We start from the raw sequence: 22,521 nt of genomic DNA on the forward strand, positions 1-22,521 counted from the left end.
TGAGGGGGTGTGTTAGCGGCCAACACTCGGTGGGATTTAGTCCCACATCGGATAGATAGGATTCTTGAGAAGAGTTTATAAAGAGGAAGCAATCCTCACCTTACAAGCCGGTTTTGTAAGGATGAGTTAGGCCTCGATATTCGTGACATAATTAATGATATTAATTTGGATTTTTCATATAGTACATCCTTTTACCTGTAATTGCGTACTTTATGGAAATATCAATGCATGATACTTATTTGATTTGGTCAAGTGAACCATGATGTCTTATAGTAGCAACTTTCTTTCTGCCAAATGGGAAATACTGTACCATCATAATAAGCTCTGGTGGAACTAAAATTAATTTCTTTAAATTATATAATTTTTTAACAGTACTTTATTGGGATTATCAAATAAATAATATGAAAGAGTACTTATGTTTTTGTGATTCAAAACAAATACAAGAAGAAACTCTTTCATTAGTCTAGCATCTATTGAGACTTGTATCGATATCATTCACTTTGATTACAATTCTTGGATTTAGACAATTAAGAAGGCCAAATATTATATTCTATTTTCTCAAATAGAGAGTCCCCACACAAAATATAACAATTTGGCTAGTTTGCTAGTTTTGTGTTGTTATATTGCTGGAAATTACAAAACTATGTGGCCATGACAGTGCTACCAAGTGGTCTTGCCGAAAAAGATTGGGTATGTAATGAGGGAAAGAAAGAATGTGGCAGAATCTGAGTTTGAATGTAAACATCCTATGAAACAATGGTATATACACGGACACCAGAAACGTGGACACCAGTAACAAGGCCCAACTTTAATTTGAAGTGTCGGTGCCATTCAAGGAGAGCAAGAAAATTTCAGCAACATAGTGCATATGGTAATTGATTTACTTGCCCCTTAATTTTCTTGCATTCTAATCTGATGCAGTGTACAATCAACCTAAGGAAGAATACAGTCCTAAAAAATCAAAGCGGAAAATTTACATCATCTCTGCAGAATAGTTTACTGGTTCTGCGAGACAAACTTTTCATTCAGTGATTAATGGATCTCTACATGGAAAACCTCAGGTCCATCAACTTAGAGAAAATCACAAGCAGTGAATTTTGACATCTATGTTTCTTGAGATGAGACATTTACCCCAGAAAATTGAATATACCATGATTTTACTATCATCAGAAGAATAATTACCTCAACAAAGTTGTAGAAGCTTTGACTCATTCAAAGGGATACTTGTTGTCCCACAGTAGTAACCACACAATAGAAAGATGGTTCAGAGAAAACTTAAGTCATCAACAATTTCATATGCCTCAAATCATATATGGTAAAAGAGCTTGATATGATTTGTATGAAAATGTTTTAGTTAATTGGTTTCCTTGTTAGTCAAGTTAGTTTTACAGCTCAATTGTTTGAAAAATTGTATTATTTGAACTCAGTTAAAAATTTGGAGTTCTCTCTCTTTAACACAAAGGAAAGAGTTATAATATGTCACACATCAACAATACTCTTTCTTTCCAAATTTTTGTGATTTTTATGAATTAATTAGTTTTGTAATCGATCGATGACCCATTAATGTCATTACAGAAATTCAAATAAAATATAGTAAAATTTGTCGTGTTCCGATTAGTCATACATTCAGATAGAGAATCACATCCAACCAATAGACTAGCAACAGTAATTTATACTCATCTTTACTTTTCTAAAGTATAATAATAAATAGAGATTTTACAATAATTGATGTGTGTAGTGCTGGGTAGGTCCACCTATGCTTTAACTACACCAATGCTTTTCCTGCATTCTTTTTCACTCTCAAACTCTTCAACTTTTCAATCTGCTCTTTTGAAGGATGGCTGAACAAATTCCATATGGCCTTGCTGAAGGCCTCATTAAAAGGTGAACAACTTTTCAACTTTTGCATACATAATTTTATTTTATTTTTTAATATCATTTATAATAAATATAAGAGAAGTGTCAAAATAGAAAAAGTATAAGAGAAGTGTCAAAATAGAAAAAGTTTAGTTGCTGTACTGAAATTTTTCTTTTGACAGGCTGGCTTCTGCAGCCTTTCATGAAATTGGACGGATTTATGGTGTAAGGGATGAACTAGAAAGGCTTAAAAATACAGTTGAATCCATCAAAGCTGTGCTCCTTGATGCTGAGGAGAAGCAAGAACAAAACCATGCTGTTCAAAATTGGATTACAAGACTCAATGACGTGCTTCATCCTGCCAATGACTTGCTAGATGAATTTTTTATTGAAGATATGAGACAGAAAATCAAACAACATAAGAATAACAAAGTGTCAAAGGTACTGCATTCCTTATCTCCAAATAGAATTGCTTTTCGCTGTAAAATGGCTCATGAGATTGAAAAAATAAGAAAAAGTTTTAATGATGTAGTGGACGAAATGTATAAGTTGAATTTGAGCCAAAATGTTGTGGTGGTTAAGCAATGTGACAATATAAGGAGAGAAACTGGTTCTTTTGTATTAGAATCAGATATCATTGGTAGAGAAGATAATAAAAAAGAGATAATAAATTTGTTGAGGAAACCACATAGAGACCACAATGTATCCTTGATTGCTATTGCCGGTATTGGCGGTTTAGGCAAGACAGCTCTTGCTCAACTGGTATATAATGATGAGGAAGTGCAAAAGTTTTTTGAAAAGAAGATGTGGGTATGTGTCTCTGAAAACTTCGATGTCAAAACTATTTTGAAGAACATATTAGAGTCATTATTAAATGGAAAAGTTGATGAAAACTTATCATTAGACAATTTGCAAAATAACCTCCGTGAAAATTTATCTGAAAGAAAATACTTGTTAGTCCTAGATGACATTTGGAATGAAAGTCATCAAAAATGGATTGATTTGAGAACTTACTTAATGTGTGGTGCTAAAGACAGTAAGATTTTAGTGACGACTTGTAGTAAAACTGTGGCACATACAATGGGTGTAGGTGACCCCTATGTTTTGAATGGTTTGACTCCAGAAGAATCATGGGGTTTGTTAAAGAGCATCATTACATATGGGAATGAGGCCGAAGGAGTGAACCAAACTCTTGAATCAATTGGTAAGAAGATAGCAGAAAAATGTAGTGGAGTTCCACTAGCTATCAGAACACTAGGAGGCCTGTTACAAAGTAAAAGTGAAGAGAGTGAATGGAACAATGTTTTACAAGGTGACTTTTGGAGATTATGCAAAGACGAAAATAGCATCATGCCGGTTCTGAAACTGAGTTACCAAAATTTGTCGCCTCAGCAACGACAGTGTTTTGCATACTGCTCAGTATATCCTAAGGATTGGGAAGTGCTGAAAGATGAGTGGATTCAGATGTGCATGGCACAAGGTTATCTCGAGTGTTCACCTGAAACTAAGGTCATCGAAGATGTTGGTAACAAATTCGTGAAGATTTTCTTGACAAAGTCATTTTTCCAAGACGCGAGAATGGATGAAGATGGTGATATATATAGTTTCAAAATGCATGATTTAATGCATGATCTCGCAATGCAAGTTGCTGGCAAAAATTGTTGTTTCTTAGATGGCGAGGTGAAAGAACCAGTAGGAAGGCCTGTGCATGTATCTTTTCAACGCAATGCCATTGGTTTGTTGGAATCTTTGGATGCAAGCAGGTTGAGAACTTTGGTTTTGTTGTCCTCGTGTCCCCAGTGGACAGGATTGGATGGGGAGGAATCGTCGGTTGTTTCAAATTTCAAATACTTGCGCGTCTTGAATCTGTCAGATTCTTCTTTAACCAAGCTATCTGGTTCAATTGGAAAGTTAAAGCATTTAAAATGCCTTAACTTATATGATTGCAGGGCTTCAATAGATATTTTCAAAGCCATAAGCAACCTTGTTTGCCTAAAAACATTGAAACTGCAATTGCGTGAAACCACTCCTTGGGAATTTAAAGCATATAGGATTAATAATTCAAAATGGCTTTCTTCACTAACAAATATTGTTCAAATCTCTATCACTTATTGTGGAACTTTGCGGTTTCTCCCCCCGCTGGAACGTCTCCCATTCCTTAAATCTCTTCATATAAGTCACCTAGGTTTTCTAGAATACATACATTATGAAAAACCTATTTTGTCTGAAAAATTCTTCCCATCATTGGAGATCCTCAGGTTGGAGTATTGCCGACAGTTAAAGGGATGGTGTAGGATAGGAGGTTATATTCACTCTTCGCAATCACATCATCCATCCTTCCCTCCCTTTCCTCTTCTATCTCAACTATCAATCACAGGATGTAAGAACTTGATTCGCATGTCTACTTTCCCAAAACTTAAGAGATTGGAGTTAAATGGTAGTCCAGTGGAGGCATTGAATTCAACACTAAACAATCAGAGTCCCTCATTGCCTCCTCTTTCACTGCTCAAATCCCTGTGTATTGGCGGACACGAACTTTATGTCTATAGCATCCCAGTAAATTGGATGCAAAATCTTACATCTCTCAAACACCTTCAAATTGAATACTTTTCAAGGCTACAGTTTCAGAAAATTGCTAGTTGGTTTAATGACAGCTTCAACTATCTTCCTTCTCTACAAAAAATCACCTTACAACATTGTGATGACCTAACGGAACTGCCTGACTGGATATGTAGCCTCTCACCGCTTCAACATGTGACCATAAGGTATTTCCCACATTTAGCATCTGTGCCTGAAGGAATGTATCGTCTTACCAAATTACAGACCCTAGAAATCGTTGGATGTCCCCTGTTAGTAAAAGAATGTGAGATGCAAGCAAGTGCAACTTGGGCCAAAATTGCTCACATCCCCAACATAATCTTAAAGGACTACATTTAGAAAGGTACCAATATATCCTCTTAAAACAACTATTTTTACTCTTTGATTTTCTGTATTATTGTAACATCAAGAGTATATTATGGTGGTCTTCTTTTGTAGTGTTTTAGAACTTTTTGGCTTTGTTATATTTGTGATTTTATCCTCTGATATTTTTTTTTTTCCATTCATGACTAGCATGAAAGAAGTGTAGTCAATGCAAGAGTTCTTCAAATACAAGTTTTTCCACTGCAAGGCATTTCTTGTAACAAAAGTCATCAAAGCTGAAAGGCTTCAGGAGAGAGAGAACATTTACATCACAGAGGAAGTTTCTAACTGTTCGGAGTTTTTGATATTTATCGATGACTTCTCCAACACTCATAAAGATCTAGGATCAATTGTTGGTATGCATGTATAGCTGGTTTGCACATCAAGGAGAAGCTTTTCTATATGCAGCAATTGTTTATTTGTATGCCTGTTGCTATAGATTAGTTATGTTAAATAACTCTGCAAGACAGCGTCAAGTTCGTTTATCAATAAAATTATTCATTGTTTGTTTATCGTATAATCGAGATTAAAGTGAGTGAACTCTATGAGAAAGTAGTTCCATTCAAGTAATGCATGCATTAAGAGTATCTGTTCTTGATGCCTCAATCTTCTGTGCAACATGTATTCAACTTTTGAATCATTGTTTATATACTTCATTTTATAATGCATGATTTAATGCATCTTCAAATTCAATGGTTTACAAGTCAACAATTTGAAGAAATTAAAATTTAGTTTAAAGAAAATCTCAGCTATCTCCCTTCTCTACAAAAAATCACCTTGGCTCATTGTTCATCCCTAACAGCATTGTTAGATTATATTTGCAACCTCTCATCGCTTCGCCATATCACTTTCACAACAGATTTTTGCAGCGATTTAGAATGGCTGCTAGATAGAATGACTCGTCTTACCAACTTACAGACCCTACAAATCATTGCAAGTCTCGTAATTGAAAAATGTCGGGCGCAAAGAAGTTCAATATCTAATGTAGTATAATGGCCTGTAGGTCTGTTGGTGGTGTGATAGAATACTGGTCTGTAATACTATACAACCAAAAATAGCCTAATGGCTCTATGAGATAATACTTTTGAGTTTATTTTCATTCAGTGTTTAGTTGATCTCTATATGGAAAACTTCAGGTCCATCAACTTGGAACACACCATAGGCAGTGAATTTTGACATCTATCTAACTATTTATATTCCTTCATATGAGACATTTAGTCCCAACAAATTGAAGAAGTTCAAATTAAATTTTATTGATACCATCAGAGGCAGAATTATTACCTCAACAATTTCAAGCTCCTTTACCATATATATATCCCTTCAAATGAGTGGAAGCTTCTACAACTTTGATATGGTTTGTATGTAAATATTTTAGTTAGTTGGTTTCCTTGTTAGTCATCTAGTTACTTTTGCAACTCAATTGTTTAAAGAACTAAATAAACCTTTAATGACACATGGTAACTCAGATGATAGAGTGTGAGTTGCTCCATATTAATCATTTTAGTGATGACTTTATACTTTAGATCAAATAAAATCAATGGATGAGATTTAATGTCAAATAAATTATTGACACTTTTGATCCTAACGCTAACAAAATTTGTATTAAAAAGTGAAAATGATATTTATTTTAAAACAAATTATTACCGCTAAAATGACACTAATGTTGTGTTAGCTCCTATTTATTTTCTATTTATGTACTTCTTTTAAGGAGAAGTATGGTCAAATACAATTTTAACAAAGTTGAAATGTCTTTTTTGTAATGAAGAAAACACAAAATAAATAACTATAAAAAAAGAATTTATGATAATTATATTTTTTTTTATGATTATTATATTATATTTTTTTTTGTTTATCCAAATATTGTTTACGTCGCTTTTTAATTTTGTTATTATTAAGATAATTATCTTTAAAAATCACGTCTCTGCATATTATATTTTTTTATTAAAAAAACATGAATTTCTTAAGTCTATTATTTATGATAAATTTATATTAAAATATCAAAACTTTAATAAAAATATTTTACCAAATAGATTTTAACTTAAAAGTGATAATTAAGTTGAAAAAATAATAAATACCAAATAACTTCAACTTTAATTTTAAATTTAAATTTTTTATCAACTTTATTTTAAAGTAGCTTTTAAGCCTTAAAAAAGTAGGGTAAAATGCAACCTCATTCTAAAACGAAAAAAGTCGTAGTATAAGCTATGAGCTAGATATTATGTTGGCCAAACTGAACGTAAGCGTGCAATTGTCGCACACAGTTTCACGCAATAATCAATCTTAACCATTAAAAAATAATGGCTTAATTAGTCTTTTAGTCCCTTAAAGACATTTTAGGTTTCACAATGGTCCCTTGAAGAAAAAAAAGGTCTGGATTGGTCCTTAAAGACAAGTCAATTTCTCAATTGGTCCTTTCCGTCAATTTTTTACAAAAAAACGTTAGTTTTAGTTGACTGAATTGTGGATGTCATTAAGTGTAAGTGGTGCACCAAAAACCTTATTAATTTTTAAAATTTTAACCATTGGAATTTTTTGTTATATTTGGAGTTAAAATTTAACGGAAAGGACCAATATGACAAACATATATGTCTTTAAGGGATCAATCCGAACCTTTTTTTCTTTAAGGGACCAATCCGAGCCTTTTTTTCTTTAAGGGACTATTGTGAAACCTAAAATATCTTTAAGGGACCAATAGATTAATTAAGCCAAAAATAATCAAATACTAGCTGTAATTTATTCAAAATACTGTAGTTTTACACAATTTTAATTTCAACCGGTTGTTTCTAATTGGATGGTCTACGACAATTACCCGTTGGAAATTGAAAGAAAATGTGTCGGAAATTTAGAAAGACAGTCTCACAGTCACACTACACTAACACTAGTGTCTAGTAATCTTTCTTTAACGTACATTTCCCATTAATTAAAGTTCTTATATCCGATTGGTTCAGAAAAAAAAAAAGTTCTTATATCCGATGAGCAATAACTAACTTTATTATCATTCTTTTCCAAAAACTAATAACTCTTTCTTTTTTTGAAAGACTAGTAACTTCTTTTTACGGTAGAAACTAGGGATATCAATCGATATCCATGGGCGCAGATATTATGATATCTGTGTCCACTCTATTAGATAAATATGATATTTGTATCCGCTCCATATCCATGCGGGTATTCACTATGCGGGTAATCCGCGGTTTTTTAGGTATCCGCGAATATTAATAGATATCCATGGATGATAATTTTTTTTAAAAAAAAATTCTAATTATACCTAAAATTTCTTAAATTAAGTAGTAAAAAAAATATATTAACACATAATAATATTCATGCATTTCACTTTCAATTTACAGAAATGTCACCACATTCATTTTTTTTCGTTTTACCAAAACTTAATCTAATATCCATATATTTCTCTTTTAAAAAATAATATAGATACATTTCTAAGTAAAATAAAATTCATCATAAAGATGAGTCAAAAAAAAAAATTCATCATAAAGTTGTACGGAATATAAAAGCCTCTTTTATATTTAATAACTAAGGATATTTAAGTAATTTTCTTATTTATTAGCAGGTATGGATATCCGCGGGCGTGGATACCATTAAATCCGTATTCATATCCATCAAGTATCGGGTAATTAAAATATTCATTTATTTCATCCATGGATATCCATTAAATTATCCACCCCGTATTCACGAATTTTATCCACTAATATTTACAGGTATGAATATTTTTCTCATCATAGTAAAAACTAGGGGTGTGCAGGAAAAAAATGGCCGACCGAATCCGATAAACCCGGGAGCCAAAAAACCGAACCGGGCGGTTTAAATCGGTTCAGCGGGTCTTCGGTTCAAGCTGTACACAACAAACGCGGTTTTCAATGGTCGGTCTCGGTTCCCCAAATATTAACCCAGCGGTACTCACAACCGACCGAGTAAAAAGGCAAAATATGTACCATATGCATAAAAAAACTAATACTCCTCACTAGGGGTGGACAACGGGCCGGTTTGGGTCGGTTTGGGCCCAAAACCTCAAACCGGCCCAATCCACGGGTGGTGATTACTAGCCCATATCAAACTGAATCTGGAAATCGGGTTAGACGGGTTCGGGTTTGACGGGTACCGGGTAAGGCGGATGGATTTTTGCGGGTTGAGCTAATTGTAGCCCAATTGATCTTTTTTTTTGTTTTTCGTTTTACTGGGCTTTTTTTTGTTTTTTTCTTCTTATAACAGTCCAATTATTTTTTTTGCTCTTTTTTGGCCAGATGAGTCGAAATCGAGCCTTTTTATATCTTGGATAGATTTTTATTTATGATCTTTTTTGCTGTCATTTTTTCATTTGACACTTTTGGCCAATATTAATTATAAGTAAAATACAATATAAATAACAAGTAACATAAAATACTCAACAAACCACTTGTTGAGATAATAAACATATAACCCTGTTAAGTTTTGGTTACAACTAATTAGATAATAAACACCTACTAATTGTTTAATTTGATTCTACAACTAACTATATTATATAATATATTACAATAAATGGCTGCATGGTTTATGACTTCAGATCGGAGTCATTTTTAATAACACCTACTAATAGATATTACAAAGCCACAGATTCAAGAAGCAACATGCCCAGGGATTCATCTTCATCTTGCATTCAATCAACAAACTGTGACATTAAATATTGCATTCAATCAGCAAATATAAAATAACATTCTCAATGAATAATTTAAGCATTTTAATCAAGGAATCAATAGTTATAACTTAGTCCCTAAACTATCTTAAAATTTCCTTCGTCTAAAATTAGATCATGGTCCATGCAGTTCACATCAGAGAAGAAACATGCCAAATAGCATACCATGCTTTGTAATCATTAAGAAATGATGCATTCTATTTTTAGGGGATACATATTTCTAAATAGCATACCATGCTAAGATGCTTTGTGCATGAACAAGGTTTGGGTTTCCTAAGTAGTCAAGTCCACCTTCTGAGAATATTTGTGATCCTGCTTTGAACCAAACTGGTTCTTTGAAGTCAACTCTCACCCATTTTTCAAGTACTTCTGGTGTGATGCATCCTAGTGCTCCTAGCATAGCCCATCTTCCATGAATCACCTTCATTATTCAACATAGTTTAGTATCATTATTTATTGGTCTTGTAAAACCTCATCATGAAGGAAAAACATTATTTTTTTAAAAGAGAAAATTGAAGTTTAAGCCTTAATTTTTTTTGTATTTGAGCATTTTTAAGTATGAAAATTAACCTCAAGAGCCCTGTTCTTGGCAAATGCCTCTGGGTCAGCAGATAATCCAGCAGTGTCCCATCCATAATCATTGATCTTTCTAAGCCAAATAAAAAAAAATAAGGAACAAATAGAAAACAAATAGAAGTAAATTGCAATTAAAAAAGCAACAAACTCTAACTCTAAAACTCTAAAAATCGAGTGAAGAATGAGAATGGTGAAATAGAGAACTCCTCGCTTACGTCCTCCTTGATTAACAGCTTGTTGCAAACTACTACTACCTTCTCCTTGTTCCATCTTTCTAAGTCAAATCAACAAAAAAATAAAATAAGGAACAAATACAAAACATATAATACAAGACTAAAATTAAAAAAGTATACACATATAAACATTATTAATACCTCTCAAGTGTCAACTTTTACCACAGCTTGAATTTTTTTTAATTCACAAACCCCTAATCCAAATCAACAAGATTATTAGTAAAATAGTAACATTAAAACACTATCTTGAAAGGAAAAAACTAACACTTACAAACAATGATCTTGCTCTACATGCTCCTTCAACCATGCTCCATCTCTGCAGACAAAAGAAAAACAAAAACAAGTTGAAATAAAATTGAAATAAAGTTAACAAAACTCTCAGGGAAACAAAGTAATAAAAACTACAACACCTAAACTAGGTAAAACTAAATACAAGAACAGGATATTATGATAGTAACAAAACCAACCACAAATGTTCAAGGAAAGATATCACAAATAAATCCAATAACATAGAAATACCAAGGGATGAAAGCGTTGAACAAAGCAAGGTCCAAAGATTTAGCACAACAAAGCCAAAACACAGGACCATACAAAAGCTACACTACAAAACATAGAGCAGCAAGAAACAAAAAAATACACAGGGCATTAATTGAACCACACCGAAAGCCTAGCCAAAGGGAAACAAAACCAACAACACCAGCAGCTGAAAACCAGAAAAACTGCACAGCAAAACAGGAGCAGGCCGCAAACAACACAGACGAAGAAAACACACAGTTCCGAAGAAAACACACAGTTCCACTACGAACACAGCCGAAACAGCAGAAAATAGATAAGTTGAAAAACAAAGAATTTTAAGTTTTAATAACAAGTTGTAATGATTTTAAAAACTACAGAAAATAATAACAACTTTGAATAAAAAACCCTAACTCAAAAATCCTAAAAATCGAGTGAAGAAGAATGAGAATGGTGAAATATAGAAGACTGGGAAGGATGAAAAAGAATGAAGAACACAGACAGAGACATCTCATGGAAAGAAAAGGCGTGATACATCTTGCAAAGAAAACCATTGAATAAAGAAATAAAACACAAAGAAAGAAAGGATGAGAATCATACATTCTTTGAAGACGGTGGCTGAGTGTGCGAAGATGGTGGTGGATCGGAGTTTCAGATCTTCACTCTCTCTGACTGCGGCGTTGCTAGGGTTTGAGTTTTGAGAGAAATCGTTAAAGTGACTGCTGAAGGCTAAGTAATCGTCCAAAACGACAGCTATAACGGTAATATAATTAATTAAAATAAAAATAGTGTAAGTAGTACGGGTCGGTTCGGGTATCCGTGGATCCCATTTATTGAACCGGACCCGACCACATGAACTCACTTGAAACCGTGAAACAGACCCGCGGGCTCAAAAAACCGCCCAAATCCAACCCAAATCAGTTTTTTTTTTCGGTTTCAAGTGGGCTGGGCTGGTTTTGCGGGTTTTGTCCACCCCTACTCCTCACACTCTAATTTTCTTGAGACTCAAAAGACTGACAAAAGTGGTTTTACTTTAAAGACTTTCTTGGTTTTAGAAAGTCACACTCTGACAAACCCATTTTTCTAAATTTTCTTTGCTTTTTTCACATGCTTTCAATTTATTACAAGTAAACTAGTACTCCATTAAATTTCTCATGTGACAGTGACACATATTAAACTAGTTTTCTACTAAACTTTGTTTTCTTCACTTTTTGTTTTGCTTTATGGCCTAAAACGTTTCCATTAGAAATTTAGGGTCCGTTTGGTGCACAGGATAAGAGACAGGATAGGATAACTGTATCATATCATGCCGCAATCCAGTGTTTGGTGATACAGCAGGATATGATAAGTTAATCCTGAAGCTTATCCTATCATGTCTCTCTAGTTATAATTCTTATCCTGAATTTGAGCTGGGTTACCAGCAGGATAGGATAAGAAAAAAAATTATTGATTTATTTTATAAAATATATTTTAAAATACATAAAATAAAATTAATAAAATATAAATAATAAAATAATTATTTTTTAAATATATATGTGATTTTCTCACTGTAGTAATTTTGTAATTTATATATTCTAAAAAATCAAAATTTTACTAAAATTATAATATTTTAAAGTAAAATAATTATTGAAAAATTGACAAATAGGAAACTGATTTATATTTCTTATTTTAAAGTAAAATGATTATTATATAAAGTTATTTGATTACTTATTTATATTTTTTATTTATAAAATTCAAAGTATTACAAAATAATTTTAAAAAAATAACAATTGTTTTATAAGAGTAATTTTGTCAATTGAATATGTTATATATCTTATCATATTATTATGAGCAAGTATGTATTAAAAACAAAATATAATAGTTATCATGTTTGTTATCCTGTGTACACCAAACACAGGATATGATAACTGAGTATAACTGTTATCCTGCTGTTATCCTATCCTATCCTTATCCTGTTTTATATCATATCCTGTCACTATGCTATCCTGCGCACCAAACGGGCCCTTAGATCTCAGATCTTAAAATTATTTTCAGTTTATATTTCACAAACTTCTAACTTTCTCTCCTAAACCCAGTCAAGTTCCAAATATACGCAGATGACACATCCACTGTTTGTGAAAAAGGGAGGCAATGGCTTTGCATCTGTGTTTGAAGAGGAAACTCGGTGCTTGCTCCCTCAAATCTCAATGGTGATAGTTATGGAGACGATGTTGTGGTATCTGTCATCTTCATGTGGCCAGTGCAGTAGAGAAGCAAGAAACGATTTTCTCTGCTCACACCCGAAACAAACCACCCGCAGTATCCGTCACCCGACAGGACCGTCACCCGTCATATCCGCTGTCCCAAACGGTCGGAGATGGTTCCATTTTTAGTCTCTTCAGTTTTCTGCGGATTTGGACTTTCAGGCCCGAACCCGGCCGTACCCGCCCGATGCACAGCCCTAGTAAAAACCTTACTTCTCCAAGAAGGACTCTTCACTTCTGCATACTGCTTTTTCAAAAAAGTAAAATGACACTAACAGTAAAAAAAAAGTACAATGACACTAATTTTAAAATAAAAAAGTATTGTATAAGCTATCAGCTAGATTGTGCTAGCCAAACTGAGGGTAAGTTTGCCGCACAGTTTCACAAATAGTCAATCTCAACCATTAAAAGATGATCAATCAGCTGTGATTTACTCCCTCCTTGCTAAAAAAATTTGTACCAAATTATAAATCGTTTTACATTATCGATAAAACATGTAATGTTATTTTTCCTATGATCTGATTTTTTATTATATTTGATATTTTATTATTATTTTATACCAATAGATATTATTTACTCCTATTGAATATTTGATGTTTAAGTAAAAAAAATTATTCAGCTTATTCAGCCCATTTTTTATACCAATTAAAATATTAAATCATTTTATTTTATAAAAAACGTGTATACTAATTTTATTTTTCTTAATGTTAATTAAAAATATAAAATTATTTGTTTTATAAAAAATGCATTTGCTTTCCAAAAATATTTTTTTCATTTAAATATAACGTGTATGTATTTTATCATGTCAATATCAAGTGTGGACCAAATATCGGATATGATAAAACAATGATATCCTCTTTCTTATCATGTGTGCACCAAACACATGATAGGATATGTGTTTATCCTGTCACTATTTTATCTTATCTTTATCCAGCTTCTTATCATATCCTATCCTTATCATATCCTGCGCACCAAACGAGCCCTTAACTATTTATTACTTATTTTCTTTCAATTCTTCAATTTATTTTTTTCTTATCATAAATGAAGGACAATTATATAAATTAACTCATAATTTATTTTTTCAACATTAATTATATTTCTTAATATACATAAAACTGTCAGGGCCCGTTTGGTGCGCAGGATAGCATAGTGACAGGATAGGATATAAAACAGGATAAGGATAGGATAAGATAACAGCAGGATAACAGTTATACTCAGTTATCATATCCTGTGTTTGGTGCACACAGGATAACAAACATGATAACTATTATATTTTGTTTTTAATACATACTTGCTCATAATAATATGATAAGATATATAACATATTTAATTGACAAAATTACTCTTGTAAAACAATTGTTATTTTTTTAAAATTATTTTGTAATACTTTGAATTTTATAAATAAAAAATATAAATAAGTAATCAAATAACTTTATATAATTTAAAATAAAAATCATGAGAAAATAATCAAGTTTAATTTTTTATATGAATCATGATCAAATAAATAACTCAATAATATATACATGTTAGATAAGCCAAATAAATATATGATATATCTCATACGTAAATAATAAAACTACTATTGCAAAAGAATTATATTTAATTTTTTATAAAATTTAAATTAATATCCCTATTTGTCAATTTTTTAATAATAATTTTACTTTAAAATATTGTAATTTTAGTAAAATTTTGATTTTTTAGAATATATAAATTACAAAATTACCCCTGTGAAAAAATCACATATATATTTAAAAATTAATTATTTAATTATTTATATTTTATTAATTTTATTTTATGTATTTTAAAATATATTTTATAAAATAAACCAGTAATTTTTTTTCTTATCCTATCCTGCTGGTAACCCAGCTCAAATTCAGGATAAGAATTATAACTAGAGAGACAGGATAAGATAAGCTTCAGGATTAACTTATCATATCCTGCTGTATCACCAAACACCGGATTGCGGCAGGATATGATACAGTTATCCTATCATGTCTCTTATCATGTGCACCAAACGGGCCCTCAAAGTGACTTATATCATGATACGGAGAGAATATTCAAAATTGTTTTACACAATTTTAATCTTAACCGTTTGTTTCTGATCAAATGATGTACAACAATTACTACGTAAATGCAATAATTGCATATAATCTATTACTCTCTTCGGCCTTAATTATAAGCAAATTCTATTTTTTAAATTCATTTGAATATCAATGTATCTAAACTTACTTAAAGTCAAATACGTTGATTTTTTAATGAATCTAAAAGGTAAAATTTGCTTATAATTAAGACGGGAGGAAGCTTGATGGATGGTGTTTGAGTTGAGTTGAGTTGAGTTGATTAACCACCCGTTGGTTGGTAATTGAAAGGAAATTTGTTGGAAATTTGGAAAGACAGTCTCACAGTCACACTACACTAGGGTCTAGTACTCTTTCTTTATTAAAAGTTCTTGTATCCAATAAGCAATGACTAACTTTATTATAACTTTTCTTTTCCAAAAAATATAATCTATAAACCTTACTTCTCCTAGAAGGACTCTTCACCTCTGCATTGTGTCTGCTTTTTCTCTTCAAAACTCACATTTTCATTTTTCACTTCCACTTCATTACAGAAAAACATCATCAATGGCTACTCCAAAAGAACACGTTGAAGAGATAAGAACAACAAAGTTCTCTATTGGAGGGAAACCTAATCCTTTGACTGAAGATCTGCATCATGCTGTCAGGAATTTATCTGCTGAACTTTATGCAAAGGATGTGCATTTCCTCATGGAACTGATTCAAGTACATTTTCTGTCTCACCTTTTTTCTTTGTTAGTATAATCAATGATCATGCATATCTATGAATAAATAATATCAATGTTGTAAATTTTTAATTTCATGGATGTTTTTGGTATATGTTGTTTGTTAAGTTACACATTATGAACTTAACTTTTTAAGACCATGATTGAGGCCCGTTTGTTCCATATTTTTTTACCAAAAAAATCTATTTTTTTTTCAAAAAAATCACTTTTTTTTATTTTAGGGTAGCTTATTTTTGAGCTTATGCAAACAGTTTATACAATATAAATTAGGTTTTATGCAATTTTATAAAAAAATTGTATTTTTATAAGTTATTTTATCATAAACTACCTTCAGAAACTTATATTTTGATTTTCTTAAAAAAAATTATTTTAGTAAAAAAATTAATTTTTCCCTTAAAATGAAAAGCGGTTTTCAAAATCTATTTTTTTTTTTAAATCACAAACCATGTGCAAAGTGAAGTCAATGGAAGGATATAGATTTTTATTATCGTAAATAAACCGAAGGTAGTTTTAGATTTTCATCAAAATCTCTCCAAAAGAATCATAGAGATTTTTTTTAAGGCCGAAACAAACTCACCCTGAGTGACATGTAAAGGGTGATTTTTATATTTAGGTTGTTTCTTTTTGTTTACAATGAACTAATGCATATTACTCAAACCCTCACCTACCTACCAGATCAAAGCTAGTAGTTTATTTTTAATATTTTTATATCACTATTATTATTACTATTTTTTTTTAAACTTGGTATCCGGCCCTAGAACCGGGATGTTATTTCAACATCAAAAACCAAACATGTATCATGAGGGATGTTATTTCAACACTGACTAGAGTCTAACTGTTTATATAGATTTGGTGTTTGACACCAATTTTGTTGGCTAAGTAATATTTCTCTTTCCAAATTATAGTGGTTGAAACTCATCTCCACAAATGTTTTATTGTTAACTTGAACAGAACGCTGAGGATAATCACTACAATGAAGGAGTGAAGCCAACGTTGGAGTTTGTCGTAACTTCTGATGACATTACTGGTACTGGTGCTCCAGCTACATTACTTATTTTCAATAATGAAAAGGGTTTCTCTCCAAAGAACATTGAGTCCATTTGCAGTGTTGGACGATCAACGAAAAAAGGCAATAGGAGCAGTGGTTACATAGGAGAGAAAGGTACATTAACATCACATTCATATATTTAAATGTTTCATAGTGTTTTGCACTTCTGAGTCATCAAGGACCTGTGATGTGTTTTATTTGGTATTTTAATATCTGAATTGTTTGAATGAATTCGATTTTTATACCTGTATTTTCATATCGGAATTCATTTTGGTAATCCTTGTTAATCAAGTCATATAAAGTTATGCTTGACTATGGAATATGATTATCCATTAGAATAGCTAAATTGAAGATCATGATGCAAATCTTTAACATAATCTCTCTTATGGTTGAATTTCAGGTATTGGGTTCAAGAGTGTGTTTCTGGTTACTGCTCAGCCTTATATATTTAGCAATGGATATCAGATAAGGTTTGATGAGAAACCTTGTCCACATTGCAGTCTCGGGTATGTAGTTCCTGAATGGGTTGAAGAGAAGCCAACACTTGTCGACATCAAGAAGATATATGGTAAAGATTCCCTTCCGACTACAACATTTGTCTTGCCTCTGAAGCCGGATAAGGTCAAACCTGTTAAACAGCAGTTATCAAGCGTTCATCCAGAAGTGCTTTTGTTTCTTACTAAAATCAGACACCTTTCAGTCAGAGAAGTTAATGAGAATCCCAAACAGAACACTGTGACTGCTGTATCTATTTCAAGCGAGATTAACTTTGTGACAAGGAAAAACATGAATGCTGAGTCTTACACACTCCATCTCTCGGCGGAAGAAAATAGTGATGCTGAGAAGGAATGCAGCTACTACATGTGGAAGCAAAAGTTTCCAGTAAGGTCGGAAAATGTGGTTGAAAGGAGAACCGATGTGGAAGAATGGGTTGTGACACTGGCCTTCCCTAATCAAGAGAGGCTTCATAGAGGCAAAAGCTCACCAGGGGTCTATGCTTTTCTTCCTACAGAGATGGTAACCAACTTTCCATTCATTATTCAAGCCGATTTTGTCCTTGCCTCATCAAGGGAGACAATTCTCTTGGATAATAAATGGAACCAAGGGATACTTGAATGTGTTCCTTCAGCCTTTATGGATTCATTCAAAACACTTGTCATAGGATCAGGTGAAGCTCCAGTATCCAGTTTGGTTCGTATGTTCAAGTTCCTTCCCATAGAAAGTTCTCCGTTTGAGAAGTTTAATTATGTCAGGGACAAAATCAAAGCCAAATTGGTTGATGAAAATATTGTCCCGATTGAAACATACACCGAGCAGAAGCACTTCTATATGCCTGGTGAAGTTAGCAGGCTACTGCCTGAATTCTGGAATATTTTGACAAAAGCTCGTGATGAAGGAGTGCACTTGCTTAACCTTTCTTCTCATGATGGCAGGAAGATATTAAGCTCAGCTTTTGATAAAAGCGAGTATGATCTAGTACTCAATTTTTTAGGGGTGAAATCAGTGAATGTTGATTGGTATGCAAAGTGCATCCAGAGTTCTAATCTTGTGGATGGAGTATCAGAAGATCTCTATCTTCAGCTTTTACTTTTTGTTGCAAACAACTGGTCTTCAAGATTTGAGGACACAAACATAACTAGCATTCCAATGATTAAATATGTGGCTTTTGATGGAAGTCAATCCTCGTTCAGTCTTAATGAATGCACACAGCAGCATGCTGGTTCCAAGCGAGTAGTAATAGCAGACTCAAGTCAGTCTAATGCTTGTTGGCTGATCAATTGGAACAAGGAATTTGCATGTGTGTCAAACAGGTTTTTTATGCCAGAAAGCACACAAAAAGCTATCTTGCGTTTGGCCCAGAAACAGACTTTGATGGAATGGCTTTCACAGGATGTTTATGTTACTAATTTGAGTGTGTATGATTTTGCAAATGTCCTCTGCAGTTCTGTTAAAAATAACAGCAAACATGCCATTGCTTATGCTCATTTCTTATACCACTCATTTTTAAAAGGGTATTTGTCAAGCCGGGAGGTTGATTGCCTATGTAGCTCTATGCCACTTGTGGACAACTATGGATGCATCACAGATAAAAGAAAAGGAGTTCTTGTGCCTGCAAATGTGAGCAAATGGGCCGACTTGATTGTTTCCAATCCATGGAGACATGAAAATTATGTTGAGCTTGGCAAGGAGTACCTAAATTCATCATCTTATGCAGGCGAATATACAAGTTCCGGGAAGCTAATTGATTTCCTCAAAACTCATGTTGGAGCTTCTGACATACCACATATATCTCCTCCAAATGCTGGGTTTTCAGCGGTAGATACACCGCTAACCAAAGACAATGCCTTCTTACTTTTGGATTGGATCCGGAATCTGAAGTATAAGGGAGAGCACCTACCAGAGAGGTTTTTAAGAAGTATAAAAGAGGGCAGCTGGCTTAAAGTTACTGTCAATGGATACCGGCCTCCTTCAAAGTCGTTCTTAATTAGTTCACCATTGGGAAAAATATTGCAAAGTGGTTCTGTTCTTGTTGATATTCCTCTGATTGATGAGAGTTTCTATGGGGATAGAATAAACAAGTACAAGGAGGAGTTGAAAACAATTGGAGTGATGTCCAGTTGTGAGGAAGCTTGCAAATTCATTGGAAAAGAACTCATGTCTCGCGCAGCTTCCTTCACTTTAAGTAAGAATCATGTTCTTTTGATGCTTAACTTCATTCAATATCTCAGGAAAAGTCTACTCCCTTTGGATGAATTTGTGAACAGCATCAAGGAGGGAAGCTGGCTAAAGACATCACATGGTTTTAGGTCTCCTGTGGGATCTGTATTGAATGATTCTGGATGGCAAGTTGCATCCCAAATAAGTAATATCCCTTTCATTGATCAATCTTATTTTGGTCAGGAAATATATAGTTACAAAGAGGAGCTCAAGTTGCTTGGAGTGATTGTTGGATTATCTGGAAATTACCAAATTGTTATAGATCATCTAAAACTGCCCTCAAATTTGACAGCCGAGGCCGTTCTTTTGCTAATGCATTGTATCAGATTATTGAATGCCCCTAGCAAACTCTTAACTTCACTGAAGGGAGCAAGCTGCTTTAAGACAAATATGGGTTTCAAAATTCCAAGTGAATGTTTCTTGTATGACCCAGTGTGGGGCTGCATTTTGGAGGTATTCAACTGCCTTCCTGTGATTGATCATGAATTTTATGGAAGTAAGATTTTGGATTACAAAGGTGAACTTAGGCAAATCGGTGTGGTTGTTGATTTTGGAGATGCTATCAAAAGCTTTGCTTCTCTCTTCAAAGAGAAGGCGGCGTCAAAAACTTCATTGAACAAAGAAAATGTCATGTCTTTTCTTTCTTGCTGCAAGGGAACTGAGTATATATTTCCTTCTGATTTCTTAACCATTATACATAATCAGAAGTGGCTGTATACCAAGCTTGGTTGTCATACATACCCAAGAAAGTGTATTTTATATGGTCCGGAATGGAAATCAATATCTTCAATTACCTGTCTCCCTTTCATTGACGACAGTGACAAATTTTATGGTCCTGCAATACATGGATACAAGGAAGAGCTGAAGACCCTTGGTGTTGTAACTGAACTGAAAAATGGAATGAGGTTTGTGCCGGAATGTCTGAGTTTTCCTTTAGATCCCTCAACTATTAGTCCTGAAAGTGTGTTTTCTTTACTGGAATGCATCCAAAGTCTATTGCAAGAGCATAAGATTTCAATCGATGATGACTTCAGAAAGAGATTGTCCAGAGATTGGTTAAAGACACATGCTGGTTATAGGCCTCCTGAGATGTGTTTGTTGTTTGATTCCAAGTGGAGTTCTTTCTTTAATCCAACTGATGGACCTTTTATTGATGAAAATTTTTATGGACCTAAAATGTCATCTTTCCAGAAAACTCTCAAAGCGATAGGAATCACTGTTGACCTAGAGAATGGGTGTGCCTTGCTTGCCAGTCACCTTCACTCTCTCTCTAACACTGATAATATTCTGAAAATTTATAGGTACTTAATTTATACAACTATATGATTTTTCTCTTTACGTTTCTTTCTTGCTAGTCATCTTTAAACTCATTCTGACTTTGATAATATATAGGTACTTGTCCGGATACAATTGGAAACCAGAGGAGAAAGTTGACAAGAAAATTTGGATTCCGAATGGAACTGATGGTGGAAAGTGGGTCAACTCTGAGGAGTGCATCATACATGACCCGGATAAGCTTTTTAGTTTAAAATTTTATGTTCTTGAAGATATCTATGATAGGAAGATTCTTCCCTTCTTTACCTTTGCCATGGATGTCAGGAGTAAGCCCTCACTTGATGATTATGTTGATGTTTGGAATGATTGGGAGAGATCATCGGACGAATTGTCATATGACAAGTGTTCGAAATTCTGGATGTTTATCATGAAACACTTCAGCACAAATACAGAGAAGAAACTTTCTGAGAGGCTGATCAAGCTTCCTGTAACAACAGGCAGCAGTGAAATATTTCTGTTGGCTAAAGAAGATGTGTTTATTCCTGATAACCTTCACTTGAAGAAGCTTTTTGAGCAGGAGAAGATATTTGTGTGGTATCCTCAGCAGAATTTTTGTCCATTGTCCATTTCCAAGATATACGACATCTACAGAAAGATCGGTGCTCGCAATATATCTGAATCACTATGCAAAGTAGAGTCATCTGTAGCTAATGATAATGCTGTCGAACTGGTGCAAATTGATCATAGCAATATTTTCAACTTAAAAGGTTTGGTTAAGCTCATTCTTGGTTTCCTTGCTTGTTCTAGCCTGAAAATGGAACCAGAAAAGAGGCATGAAGCTGTTCAAGGTCTTCTCAACCTCAGTTTCCTTGAAACATTGGAGCCGGTCTCGGTAAGCTATAGGTTATCACTGTCATCAGGGTGCATCATTACAAAGAAATATGACAAAATGGTGCGCTGGGAAAAGCAAAGTTCCAAGTTTTTCATCCAGAAGATGGATGAGCCTCAGAAAAATGCACTGAAGTATGCGACATATTTCTCTGAGACGATATCTGAAGGTGCTTTGTGTGAGAATCATGATTTTGTTGCTGCTCTTTCTGAATTGATCACACTGGGATTTGTGCTGAAGTTCAAGAATGAAGATATTGATTTTTTGATGGAGTCGAAGAATTTACAGATTTTCTGCGAGGATGAGAAGCTCCTCAGTTCTGCCTTCCCTTCTGACTAAGGATTCTGCATAGGTTTACTTGTTACTATGTCTGTCTCTTTACGGAATGTTTAAGTTTTCTCGTTCTCGTAACTATGTTCTCTTTTCAGTGTTTTGTGAGTCTATGTTAAGACACTTAACGTTATTATTGTGTCACTGAATTTCTTATAACTATCTGTCAACAATATCTTGCATTGGTTTACCTTTGTTATTACTGAAGTACTCTTAAAACAACTGTTATGTTTTATTATTTTCTTTTGGTTACTGTTCTTTGATTATCTGAAATTTCAATTGTAACCTGAAAAGTAAATGGTTTCAAATTTAAGGATTTCAAATTAGTTAGCTGTGAATATTTTTCTAATCCTATATTAAAACTTGTTTTCAACTGGTTTATATCACAATC

General features: G+C 33.3%; 3 protein-coding genes across 4 annotated transcripts; 2 read left to right on the forward strand and 1 right to left on the reverse strand.

Moving 5' to 3' along the window:
* The first annotated feature begins 1,727 nt into the window (after positions 1-1,727).
* On the forward strand, positions 1,728-5,526 carry LOC123887423 (disease resistance protein RGA2-like). The gene is made up of 3 exons (XM_045936744.1): positions 1,728-1,884; positions 2,040-4,798; positions 4,969-5,526. Exons 1-2 carry the CDS (start codon positions 1,838-1,840, stop codon positions 4,792-4,794), a joined length of 2,802 nt encoding a protein of 933 aa, XP_045792700.1. The 5' UTR covers positions 1,728-1,837; the 3' UTR covers positions 4,795-4,798; positions 4,969-5,526.
* Positions 5,527-9,190: 3,664 nt separating this feature from the next.
* Positions 9,191-10,348, reverse strand: LOC123884966 (chlorophyll a-b binding protein 3, chloroplastic-like). The gene is made up of 2 exons (XM_045934199.1): positions 10,073-10,348; positions 9,191-9,923 (listed from the first exon to the last, which is right to left on the reverse strand). Exons 1-2 carry the CDS (start codon positions 10,346-10,348, stop codon positions 9,723-9,725), a joined length of 477 nt encoding a protein of 158 aa, XP_045790155.1. The 3' UTR covers positions 9,191-9,722.
* Positions 10,349-15,443: 5,095 nt separating this feature from the next.
* Positions 15,444-22,289, forward strand: LOC123883387. Of its 2 annotated transcripts, none has more exons than XM_045932170.1 (4): positions 15,444-15,850; positions 16,822-17,032; positions 17,319-20,937; positions 21,029-22,289. In XM_045932170.1, exons 1-4 carry the CDS (start codon positions 15,692-15,694, stop codon positions 22,137-22,139), a joined length of 5,100 nt encoding a protein of 1,699 aa, XP_045788126.1. In that variant the 5' UTR covers positions 15,444-15,691; the 3' UTR covers positions 22,140-22,289. The 2 variants fall into 2 exon arrangements, with proteins under 2 accessions (XP_045788126.1, XP_045788127.1); XM_045932171.1 differs by lacking the exon at positions 15,444-15,850 and adding an exon at positions 16,346-16,374.
* Positions 22,290-22,521: the final 232 nt, after the last annotated feature.

This window comes from Trifolium pratense, linkage group LG5 (genome assembly GCF_020283565.1).
Source record: "Trifolium pratense cultivar HEN17-A07 linkage group LG5, ARS_RC_1.1, whole genome shotgun sequence".
NCBI classification, from domain to species: Eukaryota; Viridiplantae; Streptophyta; class Magnoliopsida; order Fabales; family Fabaceae; genus Trifolium; species Trifolium pratense.

Excerpts from the sequence above, each read along its gene's own strand:
- LOC123887423 (XM_045936744.1), top strand. The coding sequence starts at position 1,838 with ATGGCTGAACAAATTCCATATGGCCTTGCTGAAGGCCTCATTAAAAG. Across the intron at positions 1,885-2,039 it reads GCTGAAGGCCTCATTAAAAG|GCTGGCTTCTGCAGCCTTTC; the intron begins GTGAACAACTTT and ends TTCTTTTGACAG.
- LOC123884966 (XM_045934199.1), bottom strand. The coding sequence starts at position 10,348 with ATGGAACAAGGAGAAGGTAGTAGTAGTTTGCAACAAGCTGTTAATCAA. Across the intron at positions 9,924-10,072 it reads CCAAGAACAGGGCTCTTGAG|GTGATTCATGGAAGATGGGC; the intron begins GTTAATTTTCAT and ends TGAATAATGAAG.
- LOC123883387 (XM_045932170.1), top strand. The coding sequence starts at position 15,692 with ATGGCTACTCCAAAAGAACACGTTGAAGAGATAAGAACAACAAAGTTC. Across the intron at positions 15,851-16,821 it reads TCCTCATGGAACTGATTCAA|AACGCTGAGGATAATCACTA; the intron begins GTACATTTTCTG and ends TAACTTGAACAG. Across the intron at positions 17,033-17,318 it reads TGGTTACATAGGAGAGAAAG|GTATTGGGTTCAAGAGTGTG; the intron begins GTACATTAACAT and ends GTTGAATTTCAG.